The sequence below is a fragment of the Dermochelys coriacea genome, chromosome 10 (assembly GCF_009764565.3).
Source record: "Dermochelys coriacea isolate rDerCor1 chromosome 10, rDerCor1.pri.v4, whole genome shotgun sequence".
Lineage (NCBI taxonomy): Eukaryota > Metazoa > Chordata > Testudines > Dermochelyidae > Dermochelys > Dermochelys coriacea.
The window spans coordinates 60,196,972-60,213,237 of NC_050077.1; the positions used below are offsets into that span (position 1 = coordinate 60,196,972).

The 16,266-nt window shown below is 41.3% G+C and overlaps 1 protein-coding gene across 7 annotated transcripts in view; it reads right to left on the bottom strand.

The window, feature by feature from the left end:
- Nucleotides 1-16,047, bottom strand: part of TEX9 (testis expressed 9) — a 43,526-nt gene extending 27,479 nt beyond the window's left edge. For 2 of the 7 annotated variants that reach the window (XM_043494502.1, XM_038420111.2), the window contains exons 1-5: nucleotides 15,583-15,780; nucleotides 14,970-15,061; nucleotides 13,274-13,337; nucleotides 8,469-8,545; nucleotides 485-533 (exon numbers count right to left, since the gene is read on the bottom strand). In XM_043494502.1, the coding sequence (XP_043350437.1) occupies nucleotides 485-533; nucleotides 8,469-8,545; nucleotides 13,274-13,337; nucleotides 14,970-15,061; nucleotides 15,583-15,738 (438 nt within the window). In that variant the 5' untranslated portion in view covers nucleotides 15,739-15,780. Of the gene's footprint in view, nucleotides 1-484; nucleotides 534-657; nucleotides 785-846; nucleotides 887-942; nucleotides 1,112-8,468; nucleotides 8,546-13,273; nucleotides 13,338-14,969; nucleotides 15,062-15,582 lie in introns of those variants that run through there. The other 5 variants (XM_038420112.2, XM_038420110.2, XM_038420113.2 and 2 more) reach the window with 5 other exon arrangements.
- Between the last annotated feature and the right edge of the window lie 219 nt (nucleotides 16,048-16,266).

Sequence of the window (16,266 nt, forward strand, 5' to 3'; positions counted from 1 at the left end):
TGTCAACATAGGTAATCCCCCTCCCCGAGAGGCAGTAACTATGGTGAGCTAGCACTGTCTGCACTGGAGGTTAGGTTTCAGAGTAGCAGCCGTGTTAGTCTGTATTCGCAAAAAGAAAAGGAGTACTTGTGGCACCTTAGAGACTAAAAAATTTATTAGAGCATAAGCTTTCGTGAGCTACAGCTCACTTCATCGGATGGTTAGGTCAGCTGAACTATGCTGCTCTGGGGCTGTGGATTTTTCACATCCGAATGGCATAGGTAAGCTGACAATGTTCTAGCGTAGACCAGGCCTAAGTGACTAGTGTAAGGTCACCTAGCAAGTCAGTAGCACAGCAATTTGCAAAAATAGAACCCAGGAGTCTTATCTCCCAGATTTCTCCTTTAAACACCCATAGATTTTCGCCACTCAGTACAGTTTCTAGAATGGTAGACATATCTATCTAGTAACTCCATTAACAAGCAAAATTTGCAGATTTCAGTACCTTAATATGAGAAAGTGTAAGGATTGGCAGTTCAGGAGAAAGCATATCTCTGAAAAAAAAAATAAAACTAAAGTAAATTGTTTTGTAAACTCACAATAAAACAAATACTTAAAGAAAAAATATTCTGAAATGAATTGTGCTTTTTATTCTGCTGGTTCTGACATTTTACACACCACAGACCAAAATAGTAAAAGTGAACATAAGATTGGAGAAAATGTACCAATCACTTTTTTTTACTAAAATTATTTTTCTTTTAATCCAATAAGTACACTTGGTTTGGGAAGTCAGTGTCTTCAATGATAAAGTATAAAAGAAGTTCAAGACTAAGGGCTGATCCATGAAAGAAAGTTTAAATCCTTTACCATGTGGTAGGTTGAGATGAGTTAAGTTCCCAATGCATCTCTGTGGAAACAAATTAAAAAAAACCCTGCAAATAACTTATTTATGTGATTTCTTACCCATTTCTTAAGCCTCCTTCACTGCTGATCATAAAGTGATAGAACTGTAGTCCTGACTGAGCCCACACACGGGACATATATGGGGGAATAAAACCTATCTCACTTACACAGGATGCTCCTGATACGGTACATCTATTTAAAGGTCATTATTTGCACAAATAACAAAAAATATGGTTTCAGAGTAGCAGCCGTGTTAGTCTGTATCTGCAAAAAGAAAAGGAGTACTTGTGACACCTTAGAGACTAACAAATTTATTTGAGCATAAGCTTTTGTGAGCTACAGCTCATTTATGCTATTCTCAGCCTCTACTCAAGTGGTCTGTTAGTAAACAACACTACTAACTAAACAGGGCAGGAGGGTGTGCCATGTGGGGATTGGTGATGGTCATGTGACTTTCAAGATCATATTTTAAAAGTCTGTGACTCAGTGGGCTAGGTAAGGAATGGAGGTATCACCTACAGTTGGCCTTTCTATGATAATAAGCTTGATAAGACGGTCAGGAAAGCTGGTTGAACAGAACTGAAAAAGCCTAGGAGGTGCCTAGGGCCAGGACAGCAAAAGACCCTGAGGATGGTACAATCAGAAGAAAATAACCTGGACAAAATAGCATGGAGGGAAGTTGACCCTTTCACTTAGCAAACTGGGATTTTGGCAAAGATGGGAAAAGCCCCCATCTCCTTCTACAGCCCTCTACCAACAGGGCAAAAGGACTGCTGAGCATAGTAGGGGTATAGAAAAGGAAGTGCAATCCAGCTTGAGTGAAGACATTGTGTGGCCCTGTGAAGATGGACCCTGAGCAACCATGGGAAGAACTAGCTGTTCTGAGGAAGGCCAGAAGATGGTTTTGTGTCCATTAGACTTGTTTTGGCCCCTCCAGAACTGGTGGAGGACTCGCATGTCTTAGCCAAAGGGCTAAATCATATCAGGGATCCAACACTGCTGAGGGTCAGAGGACCACCAAGGGAAGAAAGTGGATGAACCGGAGTAGAGACACTGACGCAGATATCCCCCTTGGCTTCCAACTGGGTAAAATGATCAGATATGAATGGCCATCCACACTGTTTTGCCCTTGCTTCTTTCTTCTGATGATACCCCTTCCTGGACTCCTCCTCTGTCCTGTCCCTAAATCTCTATTCCACCAGCCTTTGACTGTTTTCCCAGCTCTCTTGCTTCCTACTGTGACAAGTCCAACCCTACGCCATTCTTCCATTCCCCATCTTTCCACCGAAGCACAGGCTTTTTGTTGTATAGTCTTAGCTGGTTGTCTGACTCCCTCAGTCAGACAGCTCCAAACAATCCCTCCTGCAGACATTTCCAGTGTTCCTGGTCTTAAATGGACGAAGCCTAAATTATGCTTGGAGACATAGCACCTGCTCTTAAAGATGCTCCCTGACTGTTACAGGCAGAAACAGAGAACCCTGAACTATTTTACCAGATATTGAGAGCTGAAAATTTGGTTACAAATTAAATAGGTTAAAAAGAAGGAGAGTGTGCTGGCCATAAAATACTTTTTTAAAAATTATTTTCAGACACAACATCTGTCACCTATTACTTGGTGTTAAAAACTAGATAAATTTTCTTCCCTCTGCATCTTTTTGCTCCTTTCATTCCACTCTAAACTGGCTGTAACACCTGTACCTGTTAGGGCTGTCAGAGGTGTGCTACCAAATACCATGTTGGACTTAAGCATGTACCAGATTTCTCCCCTGTGACTGACTAAGGTTGCTTGCCTTATACTCTTTCCAGAAATTTCTACATACATGTGCCACTGACTCCAGGTGGCTTCTCCTAAACCAAACTTTCCTAATAGTACATACTCTGTTTAAGAGCACCAAGCTGTGGCTGTTCAAGGACACTTGTCACGCTCAAAAACTACCCATAGATGTTCAAGAAAAAGGCAATATCCAGTAGGTTACTGCTGAGAAGATCTATAACAAAAAAACCCTTGTAAGTTTGCGGCTGCGGGTTGTTTGGTATTTTGTTTTTTGCTTTAAATATATGACTGTTGTGGCAGATAAATGGTCCATGTTGAGATGCATCTATTCTCGTCACAAAAACCATTTATCTTCTACCTGAAGCAATATCAAAACAGAGGAGGGTCATGTCTCATGCTGTACTACTTATTAGTAAAAACATAGTGCAATTGAACAAATGGTAATCAGAGCTGTAGGAACACAGCAGGATTCTGTAAGCAAAAAATTGGAGTCTAATTTACACATTTTAGAAGGAAATAAGAAACTTTATCCCCCTCTCCCCCCCCCCCAAGAAAAGAGAACTTTTCTTATATACAATCTGTTTGCTGTTTAGGAAACCCTCTGTTATACCCAGTTTACTCTACAGGATTTGGTATGCCAGCAAGATCAATGTCAACTACAATAAACTGCAATTTTTAGCAGGATCCTAAACTTTGAGCACTCTGTCTCAGAGTCCAATACTTTTATTCTTGTGGCACAGGAATGTGTCATTACATTAGAACCCTTTTTATAGTGTCTTTCATCAGCAGAGCTGAAAATAAGTCAGATTAATTAAAACCTATACAGTTGTTATTCCCATTTTACAGCCAGAGAAACAGACTCAGAAAGGCTAAAGTGTGGCTAGAAAAGGACTATAAAAAGACTTTTTCTACAACATATCTGAATTATATCTGCTATTTTACTGACAAATCAAAAATTTTACTATTCTTCTTAAATACAGAGAAATGCAGCTTTGGAAAAGGAAAATGGATTCTTTTCTGGGTTAGGAGTCATCTGGTATAGTGTAGAGACACACTAAATGCAAATTTTGAAAAAAGTAAACACTAAGCTTAATATGTAGTATATTTGTTACAAATTATATCTTAAAGCAAAAAAAAATCCACTTTATTTTTCACTACTTATGCATCTTATTTTTTCCATTTATCTCCACATGGCCATTGAAAATCCACTAAATCAGTTTTACTTCCACGTTCTTAGTGCTGCAATATCTGCATTTCAGCCACTGGAGTGGATTATTTAAAAATGACTTTATCAACGTTTTAAACAAGTGAATAGTTTAACTGCAGCCTTATAAAAACTTGTTTTCATAATACTTAAATTTTAGGACAAAGTTAACTGGACTCCCTTAACTTTTTATTTTGAGGTTTAGAAAACACCTTGGTTTGTACAAAGGTTCAGGTCTGTTCTTACCACCTCTACCTTCATTTGGTTACCGCAAATCGACAGAAACAGGTCTCCAGGCTCACCCTACTTTAACAATGGGAACTTCACTCACATTCAAACTTCCCTATTAACAAACACAAAATTGTTACTCTTAATCCAAGAAACTGGAGAGTCCTTCCAAACATGTTTTTTGACTAAGGTTTTTTTTTTGTTTGTTTGTTTGTTTTACAGTTGTGATCTAGCTATCTCAGTGGGCTATTCGTGCTGCTAGTATCAAAATGATTGCAGAATGTGGAGCCTTTTGTGCATGGCAACAGACATCGAGAACAGGGTCTTCCTACCCAGTTTTCCTCCTATTCCCATCCTATTGGCTAGCTACAATCACTGAGGGAAGGGTAGGATTCATGCCCTCCTCCACGGCTGCTGACAAAATACTCCATTACATATTGCTTACAGAAATATTAAAATGCAACACTTCTATTCTTAGGAAAACAAGAGCATCCCTTTCATCAGCATGTGAATTTGTTCCTAACCTCTCTAACTCAGTCTGACCTAAAATTCAATTTGTTTGCTAAAGTGTTCAAATCTATTTAATTTTAAAGGCACTGTGCACATCCCCATATTTGTCTGCCACCCTGGGTGGTTGTTGTATTTTTTTGTTGGTTTGTTTGTTTTTTAAATCCTTAAGAAATGAAAATTGTGCAAGTCATTCGAGATGTGAAATTAAAGCCTGAAAAGGTTCACAAATAAGTACCTAGGCTGGTGGTCACATCAAAATAGCAGCTAATGTTTACAATCGCTTTCCTGCACATAAACATGAGGTGCGCGTGCATGAGTGAATCCTTTGTGTTTGCTAATCCTATTCAAGGCCTATAGTATGCCTAGCTATGCGTGCACACCCAGTCCCCACCCCTGTGCGCCTAGCCATGCCCTGAAGAGGGAAAGCATAAACAAAAGCTGGTCCTTTAGAGTAAACACCATAGTTGCTTTGTTTCTCAATGTAAAATATTAATAACTTGGAGGAAAAGAGACTATGTGATAAAATACTTCAGAATGGTCTTGAGGTAGATTTAAAGAAATGCATCTAGCCTTACTTTAGTGTCCCTTTAACTTAATAAAACATTTGCTTTAAAAAAGCAAGGATTTTTTGCTTCCATATCTTTTTCATTAAACTACTCTGCCCATTATTTAACTGCTTTCCATCCTTAACCTGTTTTTTTTCTCCTGGATTCTATATCTGTCAAAAGACTAAGAATGACCACCATCAGGGGGAAAAAAAACAATACAGAAAACAGCCTCTCTTAAATGCCTAACTGGTGCTGTCTGCCTCCTTTTACCATTTGTTACCATTTTTCAAATTCTAATATGTATTCCTCTTGCCCCCTCCCAAAAGCCATACACACTGAAATAATTTGGTACATAGAAATACACTATGAGTTAAAGACAACCCCTTTTGAAGGGCAATGGATGCTCATCCTAGGATAATCAGTGTGTCCAACTACTTACTTTTCATAACTTTCATCTTCTAATGGCTACCAATGGCTTATAATTTTTTCCCTGCAGTCTGGAGTTTTCTCCTTTTCAGCTAAAAGTTCACTGGACATACAAACAGTGGTTCCCTTAAAAGCTTTTCAATTACTTATGTAATTGACAGGTCAACTGTATCTTACAGATTCCTGGCCAGAGTTCCACCTCTTTCCCCAACCCCTTTTAGGTTGTGTCTAGACTACATACCACTGGCAGCAGCATGTAGAGTACATGTGGCTATGAAAAGCAAGCTGCATCCATGCTGCATTGTGTAGCTAAATGTCAGCGAAACACTTTGGCAGAGGGGAGGCAGTGAGCAAAGCCTTCAGCAGATCTCCACTGCCAGAGTCTTTCAAAGAAGCGGGCAAATGGCTCCAGCAACAGGGAGCTAATGGAGCCTTTTCTCAATGCTCCCCCGTGCCAGAACCTTTCCTTGCTGGGGAAATCTTTTCCTGTAGCCAGGAAAGGCTACAGAAGCAGAGAGGCAATGGGACACTACACTGCTAAAAATAGTAGTGCATGGCTTAGGCAAGCAGAGAACACAGAGGTACGTACTCACACACATACCCACAAACTTCAGGTGTAGCTTTACTCTACTTACCTAAGCCATACCCCACATGCCCAACCAACGTAGCTATGTCAACACAACTCTTAGCATAGACCCAGTTATGCTGGCAAAAAAGAACTTTTACCAGTATAAGCTGCGTCTCCACTATGGGGGGTGGGGGGTTGCCACTATATCTCTATCAGTACCTCTATTCCAGCAAACCCCTTGGGTTATAAACAAGGCCTAAGTGCTTCCCTTATTCACTCTCTGATTTAGAGCTAGGTGGTCATCAGTAGCAATCAAATCAAAAGCTCTGGCAAACTAATTTCCCAATCAGAGCTCAACACTTGAAGCAGTTTGTAGTTTGACACTGCATTTTCATTATAATTTCAAGATCAGCAGCAACATAAACTTTAAATCTAATCAGTTGGGGTAGGTTGACAGACCATCTCCAATACCTCTTCTATCCTGCCACTATTTCCAGTGACACTCCTATGTAACATACAGGTTCACATCTGACTAAATAAACAGCATAGTTAATTGTAAACTCTGGAGTTAGATGGTATACATATATGGAGCCCAAACATATACTGTAGTCAGCCCTCCCCCCCCACTGGGGGGGCTGCCCCAGGCCTCTGTGAGAGGATAGGGCTGTCTTAGGGGGCAGGGGGGAACCACCCCCCAGCACTCACTGGCAGCGCAGCTGGGGCCAGGTCGCTGCACTTTCGTCGCTGGTAAGTGCAGGCCCGACCCTCTGCAGTCCTCATGGAAGGGGTGGAGTGGGGACAGGGCTGGGACAGAGCAGGGATGGGAAGAGGCGGGGCTGGGATGGAGCAGGGGCCCTTGGGAAGAGGCGGTGCAGGGGCTGGAGCAGCACGCAACTGCACAGGGCACCAGGAAATCTGGTGCCCTAATTTCCTGGTGTCCTACACAGCTGCTTACTTGCTTATGGGTAAGGACGGCCCTGCCTGTAGTAGTATATAGTGCCTGCAGTTATAATGTAATGACACACATTCCATGGGATGCCAGCTGGATCTCTCTCTATTTAGGGATCTGGGGTAAGCATTTCCAGTCCTACAGGCTTCTAGACTATGCCTTTGTGGATGTAATTGGCTAAGAACAGACTAAATCTTTACAGTTATGAGTTTCTTTGGAATGTGTTAACTCGAGTTATGTTCTTATACACATCAATCACCATGGTGCCCAGAAGTTTAGCTATAACACTTTCAATGGCACTATGTTGTTTCTTTAGCACCCAAAGAAGAGCATTATATTGCTCAATTATCAGCGTGCTGTCTCTCACTGAAAGTAGCTCCCCTACCCCCATACTTCTAAACTCCAGAGAGTCAGTGGGGGAGTGTGTGAAAGAGCAAAGGAGTGAGAGGGAGCTGCCCTGCAGGAGACTTGAAGCCTAGAACAGGCTTGCTAAATAAGCCAACCAGAGAGACCTGGTGCAGGGAAGGAAGCAGGATATGAAGCAGTTCCAAAGAGAGGGAATGGGACTGACTCTGAGAAGCCACAATGGAGTCAACTTGGGCACGGCAACTGTAAACTGATGAGAGACTGAAGAAACACTTCTTCCTCGCCCAGGCGCCGACAAAAGAGCCATGCCCTGGGACAGATTTTTGGGACTGAGAATTTCCCTTTTTAAGTTTGTTTGAGGATGCCTCTTCCCCAAAGTGAGCCTGAAGAGGCTGTGTGTTAGTGAGACAAGCTTTCATAAAGCTTCTTCGACTCTTTCTTTTAAAAAAACAAACAAACAAAAAAACCCAGCCTCCCCAGATCCTTCCGGGAGGGTAAGTGGTGAGGTCAGGCAGGGAGGAGACAGGTCACTCCTCCCTCACCCTCCTACAGAGGGTATCCTAAAATTCTTTCTAAATCTGGCATCCTGCGTAATGAAACGGCTATTGCTTTTTCACCTTATCAGGCATAGCTTATGTCTGGTCCCTCTTCATCCTCATGGCGATGAGGCACTGCATCCCTGTTTTGCTCTAGATTGAGCCCTCTTTTTGTTCAAATAAAGAACAAAGCAGAAGTCCTTTAGAGGTCACCAATACCGCTACTTAATAAGCCAGAGAGATAGCTGCTGAGCAACCGGACAGAATTAGTCTCTGAAACTTAGTGTTCAAAGACTATGGGCAATATAGGAACCTGACCCTGCAAACTCTGATTTACATCAGTGCTCCTTATTTCTTAAGCAGGCCCATGGAAGTCAAGTGAATTACTTGTGGAAGTCAAGGTTTGCAGAATCAGATCCAAAGACTCCATACCCATTACACACAGCCAATAATATTTTGGAGTTTCAAAGCATTTACCTCAGTTGCTTGTCATCATCTTCACACAATTTAACCTGTGTTGAAACTGGTATTGATAGTATCTCCTGTTGATCTCTCTTTAATAAGGAAAGAAAGTTTTTTCCATTACAGGAAAATACTGTTGGTACCATACAACCAATAATTAGCAAACACCACAAAAATCAAAAGTACTGTAGCTTACCACACTTGAGAGACAGAAACTGAGAGGGTAGTAGGTAGGATAACTTATCTCTCTCAAATCCAGGGAGCAAAGGTTAAGCCTAAAATATCACTGACAGCCTCAAGTGTTCTTCCACTCCAAAACAGGTATTTCGTTTTTGCTCACGTGAAGTCTTTCTACCTATGTTAAAATAACCTGGAAAAACTGTAGGTGTACCCCTGCATCCTATGCACATGTGGTAGAACATACAACAATGCATAGGAGATAAACAAGCTTTCTATTTTCCAGATTATGCAAAAGAAATAACTAGTCTTTCTAATTTAAAATATTTACATTCTCTCAATTCTAGCCAAATAAATAAAATACTGACACATTTTTTAAGATATCAGTTTAGCCACAGACATTCAGAACTTGTAAATCATTTTTCTTTGAAGTTTCTAGAGTGTTAGCTGGAATATTGAGTGCATGAAAAACATCCAAAATCTGCTTCTTTCAAACAAATATTGGGTTCTTCCACACCCACACATGCCAGTACTGTCATGTGGTATTTTCATCCCTTATTTATTTTTATTCTTGCTTTAAGTGTCCTAACTACTGGGCGAAATGATGTTGGTTTTTTTTAAGCAATATGCATAAGTATGAACTAAACACAGAAAAGTTACTAGTCAAAAGTAGGCTTCAGAGTAGCAGCCATGTTAGTCTGTATTTGCAAAAAGAAAAGGAGTACTTGTGGCACCTTAGAGACTAACAAATTTGAGCATAAGCTTTCGTGAACTACAGTTCATTTCATGCCCTGCATGCGATGAAGTGAGCTGTAGCTCACAAAAGCTTACGCTCAAATAAATTTGTTAGTCTCCAAGGTGCCACAAGTACTCCTTTTCTTTTAGTCAAAAGTAGTGTTAGATTACTGAGCCAACACAGCTTCCTTCCACCAAGGAGTTTTCTGTGGACCCTTGCACATCTGATGTTTAGCGCTTGGAAAATGTATGTATCGAAGAGCATGTGGCTAATTTTACAGATTTCTTTGTAAGACATGAGATTTCTGGGACCATGATGCTACTATGATCTCAGTGGGTGGGCTTCCATTTTTGAAGGGGAGAAGGAACGGACTTAAAAGCTTTTTTGAAGGTGATGGATTTGAAGGTTTTCTTGCCCCAAACGACTAGATGATATAGGGACTAAGTTTTCTTTAACTTTTTGGTTCCTCAGAGCCCTCCTGACAGGCAGCTTTTGCAACAACTTCTCCTTTGGGTGAGATGGCTTCACACAAAAAGGAGGCAAGCTTTCACTTGAGCCCTGCAGAACTGTTTGCCTTTGGACTAAAGGCTACACATATGTTCTTAGGATCATTTTGTCTTAAAACATGGAAAACCGATCAATTGATAGCACTCCTAACTCTGATTCTTCTGCCGGATGTGATGGCTTCTAAATGCCACCTTTATAGATATGGAAAACTATGTAATGGTTTAAAAGGATGCTTATTCACACTTCCAGGATTGGATTTAGGTCCCCAGGGGGACCCTGAGCACCAGAGGAGACCTTCTAATTTCTGATGAGGAGTCGTTTGATATCCAGATTCTTGTTGTTAGGAGCATCTTCCAGATAGCTAAATTTAAGACCCAGGAAAAGACTATCTTGGAGAAATTGTACAACACAAGCTATTGTAGTCTGCTTTGGTCTGGTTGAGCTTTACCCACACGGTATTTGATCTTATGCCACATAAGGAAATACATCCAGTTGGCAGATTTCTTTTTTGAAGGAAAAAAAAACAGATAGCACTCTGAATGCCTCGTTCAGCTGCTTCTTTTCAGAAACCAGATAGCTATGCTCAGTTTGTCAGTGTCCAGGTGAGCTACTGGAATAGGTGATAACTAGTGGGTATGAAGATTGGTGATTGCAATAATTGCTGCAGTGGCTTCAAGAACTATGGACTTCTGCATACGACTTTAGCTTTTTCTTTTTGATATGGTTTGCAATACTGTAAGTAATTGAGGGAATATGCCTACTTGCTGTTTGAATAAGCCTGATTTGTTTCTTAAGGTTGAGATTTTATGGTTCTCTTTTGATGCAAACAAGAATATTGTCTGTTGCCAGTCTTCAGTCTGCCTGGTCCAGATCCTGGTGGCTGCCTTATTAAAGGAATACTTTTTGCTTTAAACAAGTTTCTTTGTTATTAACAACACTATTGCTAATTATGCTAAAAGAAAAGGAGTACCGGTGGCACCTTAGAGACTAACAAATTTATTAGAGCATAAGCTTTCGTGAGCTACAGCTTACTTCATCGGATGCATTTGGTGGAAAAAAACAATTTCATGAAGTTGACAGATTTCCACTCTATACGGCTAAATTCAGTGCCTTGCATAATCACAGGTTTCAGAGTAGTAGTTTTTTCCACCAAATGCATCCGATGAAGTGAGCTGTAGCTCACGAAAGCTTATGCTCTAATAAATTTGTTAGTCTCTAAGGTGCCACCGGTACTCCTTTTCTTTTTGCGAATACAGACTAACACGGCTGCTACTCTGAAACAGCTAATTATGCTGTTTACTTTTTGTATTTTTCTCAGCTTGGGCAATGCAAATCAATCAACTCAGTTTCACTTATTTAGAATTAATTTCACTGCTGCAATGGCTAGGTTTCAAACACTGAAACATAATGTTTATTTAAGATGTGGATTTCCCCCTCCCGAAGAATGGTGTGGATATGCTTCTGTTGGTTTGGGGCTGTCAAGCGATTAATCGCACTGTTAAATAATAATAGAATACCATTTATTTAAATATTTTTGGATGTTTTCTACATTTTCAAATATATTGATTTCAGTTGCAACACAAATACAAAGCATACAGTCCTTACTTTATATTTATTTTTGATTACAAGTATTTGCACTGTAAAAAAACAAAAAAATAGTATTTTTCAATTCACCTAATACAAGTACTGTAGTGTAATCTCTTTATCATAAAAGTTGAAGTTACAAATGTAGAATTATGTACAAAAATAACTGCATTCAAAAATAAAACAATGTAAAATTTTAGGGACTACAAGTCTACTCGGTCATACTTCTTATTCAGCCAAATGCTCAGACAAACAAGTTTGTTTACATTTGCCGGAAATAATGCTGCCCACTTCTTGTTTATAGTCACCTGAAAGTGAGAACAGGTGTTCTCATGGCACAGTTGTAGCCGGCGTCACAAGATATTTATGTGGCAGATGCGCTAAAGATTCATATGTCCCTTCATGATTCAACCACCATTCCAAGGGACATGTGTCCATGCTGATGATGGGTTCTGCTCGATAACAATCCAAAGCAGTGTGGACAGACACATGTTCCTTTTCATTATCTGAGTCAGATGCCACCAGCAGAAGGTTGATTTTCTTTTTTGATGGTTCGGGTTCTGTAGTTTCCACATCAGAGTGTTGCTCTTTTAAGACTTCTGAAAGCATGCTCAACACCTCATCCCTGTCAGATTTTGGAAGGCATTTCCGATTCTTAAACCTTGGGTCAAGTGCTGTAGCTATCTTTAGAAATCTCACATTGGTACCTTCTTTGTGTTGCCAAATCTGCAGTGAAAGTGTTCTTAAAATGATTAACATGTGCTAGGTCATCATCCAAGACTGCTATAACATGAAATATATGGCAGAATGCAGGTAAAACAAAGCCTGGGACATACAATTCTCCCCCAAGGAGTTCAGTCATAAATTTAATTAACGCATTTTTTTTAAATGAGCATCGTCAGCATGGAAGAACATCCTCTGGAATGGTGGCCGAAGCACGAAGGGGCATACAAATGTTTAGCTTATCTAGCATGTAAGTAGCTTGCAATGCTGTCTACAAAAGTTCCATGCAAATGCCTGTTCTCACTTTCTGATGATACTGTAAATAAGAAGAGGACAACATGAACTCCTGAAATAAAACTTGTTTGTCTTAGCAATTGGCTGAACAAGAAGTAGGACTGAGTGGACTTGTAGGCTTTGAAGTTTTACATGTTTTGTTTTTGAGTGCAGTTATGTCACCAAAAAAAAAAAAAAATCTACATTTGTAAGTTGCACTACAGTACTTGTATGAGGTGAATTGAAAAATACCATTTCTTTTGTTTACAAATATTTGCACTGTAAAAATGATAATAAAAAATATACATTTTGGTTTCAATTACAACAGATACAATATATGAAAATGTAGAAAAATATCCAAAATATTTAATAAATTTCAATTGGTATTCTATTATTTAACAGTGTGATTAAAACTGCAATTAATAGCAATTAATTTTTTTGAGTTAATCACATAAGTTAACTGTGATTAATCAACAACCCTAGTTTGGGGTTGTTTTTGTTTTTAAAAAAGTAAATTTGGGCCAAATTCAAGTATCCCTTCAGTTTTGCTTTGCTGTAGCTTGGAAACATTTTAAGCAATCACAAAAGCACTCCAGCTCCTGCAGACTCAGAAGCTAGCACTGCAACAGTTCATATTCAACTTGTACTAAAAAGGATTTTTTTAAATAAAAAACCTCAAGTTCCGCAGAAATAGATGACTTATGTCCAACTTGCCCATGAAAGCTTCCTACCTCCCACAACCAGATAATTTTTTCAAGAATTGACACTTTGTGCATGTGAACTACGTTTGCATTATGTAGTATAGTCTAAATTTACTCACTATTACTTCTTCAGCCTGACGCACCAACTCTGCTGTTTTTGCCTCTAATTCTGCATTCAGTCGCCTGAGACAATAAGATAGCTTTGTCATTAAGTTTACGCAAAGAGTTTAAAGGAAACACATTTTAAATGGAATCTCTGCAGTCTGGCAGTACACAAGCATTGAATAATCATTCATGTCTACAAAGTAGAATGAAATACTTGTAAGTTCCTTTACAGTGGGAAGTAGTAACATCTTACCTATTTCTGTTGTTAACAGACTGATGTCATATAAGCAGTCTGCCTTTTAGATGTATATGTATTTTAATTCCCTAAACCCCACCCAGGGTAATACTTTCCTACAATAAAAGTAAAATAGCTGATTATTTTTTAAGTTAAATTTATTTCACTTTTACACATCTGAAGGAAAAAAGCTTTTGCAGTGCTTTTATTCCAGTCAGTTGTCCTCCGCCCCTTAAAAAAAAGAAACACACAATGCAAAATTTCTATTCCATTGTGCTGCTAGATTTTCCTTTTAGAATAAGACTAATAATTACATTAATTGTTGAAGCAGAGTGAAAAAGCTATTCAAGTTGCAACCCAAGGCCAGAAGATACAACACAAGCATGTATTAGAACAAATTTGTACAACCAAAATGCGTGGAGAAGGTATCTCTGCTTTTTCAGAAACCACTTTTTATTATAACTTATGTCACTCAACACTTATAAACATTTTTTATTAAAATCTACATAGGTAGAGCTGATAGCAAGCATGGAAAATGACGCTGGCATTCTGTGGAAAAAGTATTATGTGATTATATAATTGAAGACTGTATCATTATGCATATTCACAAGGGGGAGAAAGGGTGAATTAAGGTTTCATGGGCTTAGTTTTAACATTTCCTAACTTTTGAGTGCTTCACTTTTGCAACCTTAACATTATTTTAATGTAGAGAGGGTTTTTGTTTATGTAATATAAAGTTGTCTTACCAGATGTATCATCACATATCCCTAACAGATAATAGGGAGAGAGAGAGCAGACACCTAGGAGGGAAGTTTATTGAAAATTGTTACTAATTTTTTTAATCTAAGAGGTTTCTAGCAGAAGGGTAGAAACCTCTTAATTTTTTTAATTTTAACAACCATTTTTAGCTTTTTTAAACAAAGTTTTGAACACTTTAAAGGAACTTTCATATTCTAAAGTCATCTCATCTTCTTCCTGAAGGTGAGTTCAAGATGCAGCTTTAAAAAAAGGGGGGGGGATTAAAACTCCTAAACTAACCTATCTACACTGAGGCCTAGTACAGTGAAAATGTTTAACCTGTAGCCTTTAGTGTAAGGTGCCAATAGAGGCGGGGGGAGGGGGGGGAGGGAAAGTGTCAGAGCACTAGTTAGCAAGAATTGTCATTTCTGCCATAACTGGATATCCTGATGAAAAGGATACTCTTAATACTTCTGGCCATAACTGTTTGGTAAGGTCCGTTGGGCCTGTGGATTTAGGTAGCTCCGAATAGAATGTGGGTCTGTTAAGAGCCAGAGAGGCCAACAACAAAGAAAAACCATGCTGGGGCCCCTCTAAAACCCAGCAACCATCCTAACAGCGCTGGAGCATTTGCTTTGTCCAATTTGATCAATCCCATTCTGAACATAGTATTTTAGGGATATCAAAATAGGGTCAAGGGAGCATCTCTCCTCCTTGCCTCACAGTTCTGTCCTTACTTGTACTCCTCCTCCTTAGCCAGGAAGTCTCCATGCATCAAAGTCTTCTTTGGCATTGCAGGATGGGGCAGGATCCTGTGGGATTTCCGCATCTGTGGAGAGCAGGACAGGAGGGTGAGGCACCCCTCCTTAGCACACTGGATCACACCTCACCCCCCGCTTAGTGGGGGCATTTAGCTCAGGGCACTGTTCTAGGTAACAAGCCCTCCTCCCCCCCGATACCTTCCCCACCCGTCTGACTCCTAATCTGCCCAGACCCACCCCCCAAAACCCCAATCGACTCCCCAGACATCTGAACCCCTAAGCACCCAGACACCCCGCCACAACCCTGATCGACCTCCCCTCCCCCAGGTCTGGTCCCCAATTACCCCAGGTCTCCCCCGGGCCTGATCCCCTAGGCCGCCCAGACACAACGCGGGTCTGAACCCTGAACCCGATCAACCCCCGCGCCTCCTCTTCATCTGGGCACCGCCGGTGAGACCCCCGCCCAACAACCGCGTTCACCCAGCCCCTCCGGGATGGGCCCCACCACAGCTTCCCCGCCCCCGGGATCGGGACCAGCCTGAGGAGCCTCCCACAGCAGCCAGCAGCCCACATTTCCCTCACGCCTCACCCCAGCTGAACCGCACCCCGCGCCTCGCCGGACTCCGCTCCCGCCTTCCGCCGCCATTTTGTCCCTGCTGAGGGGCCGCTGAGTAGCGTCGCTCTCACTAGGCAACCGGACCCAGCCTGTTAAATCGTCGCTTGCCGGGGCCTGGCCGGTCCACATCGCAGGAGGGCGAGTCTGTGCAGCCCATCCCCACGCCGTGGGGCTGGTCCCTGGCGCCTACCGGAGGAGGAGAAGTTAATTCTTGGGTGCCCCACGTCCCCCGTGGAGGAGCGTGGTTCCTGGCTCTGCTCCTTAGGGGGACAGTGGGGTGCCCTTGTGACCCCACCCGTGAGCTCAACTGCCGACGGGGGCAGCCTGGCTGGTGTTGTCTTTCCCCTTTCCCAGCTGCTAGGCGTGGAGGCCAGAATACAGTCTGGTGGCAGCTCTCACTGCCCCTCCTAGCAACCCCCCCTCCAGAGCACAGCCCCCGGGGGGACACGAATAGCCCCTGAGGCGATTCCGGCCCAGCATGCTTCCAGTCCGGTTGTCAGGATGTGACCAGCATCCAAATGCAATGGGGGGGGGGGTCAGGTGATAAAATGAACGGAATTTAGGGGGGAAAGTGATGGTTTGTCCCTTGCCAACGGGTAGTGATTTGTAGGCATCACGGCAAGGACGGGTGTTAAGGAGGCTAGGATGAATTTAGAA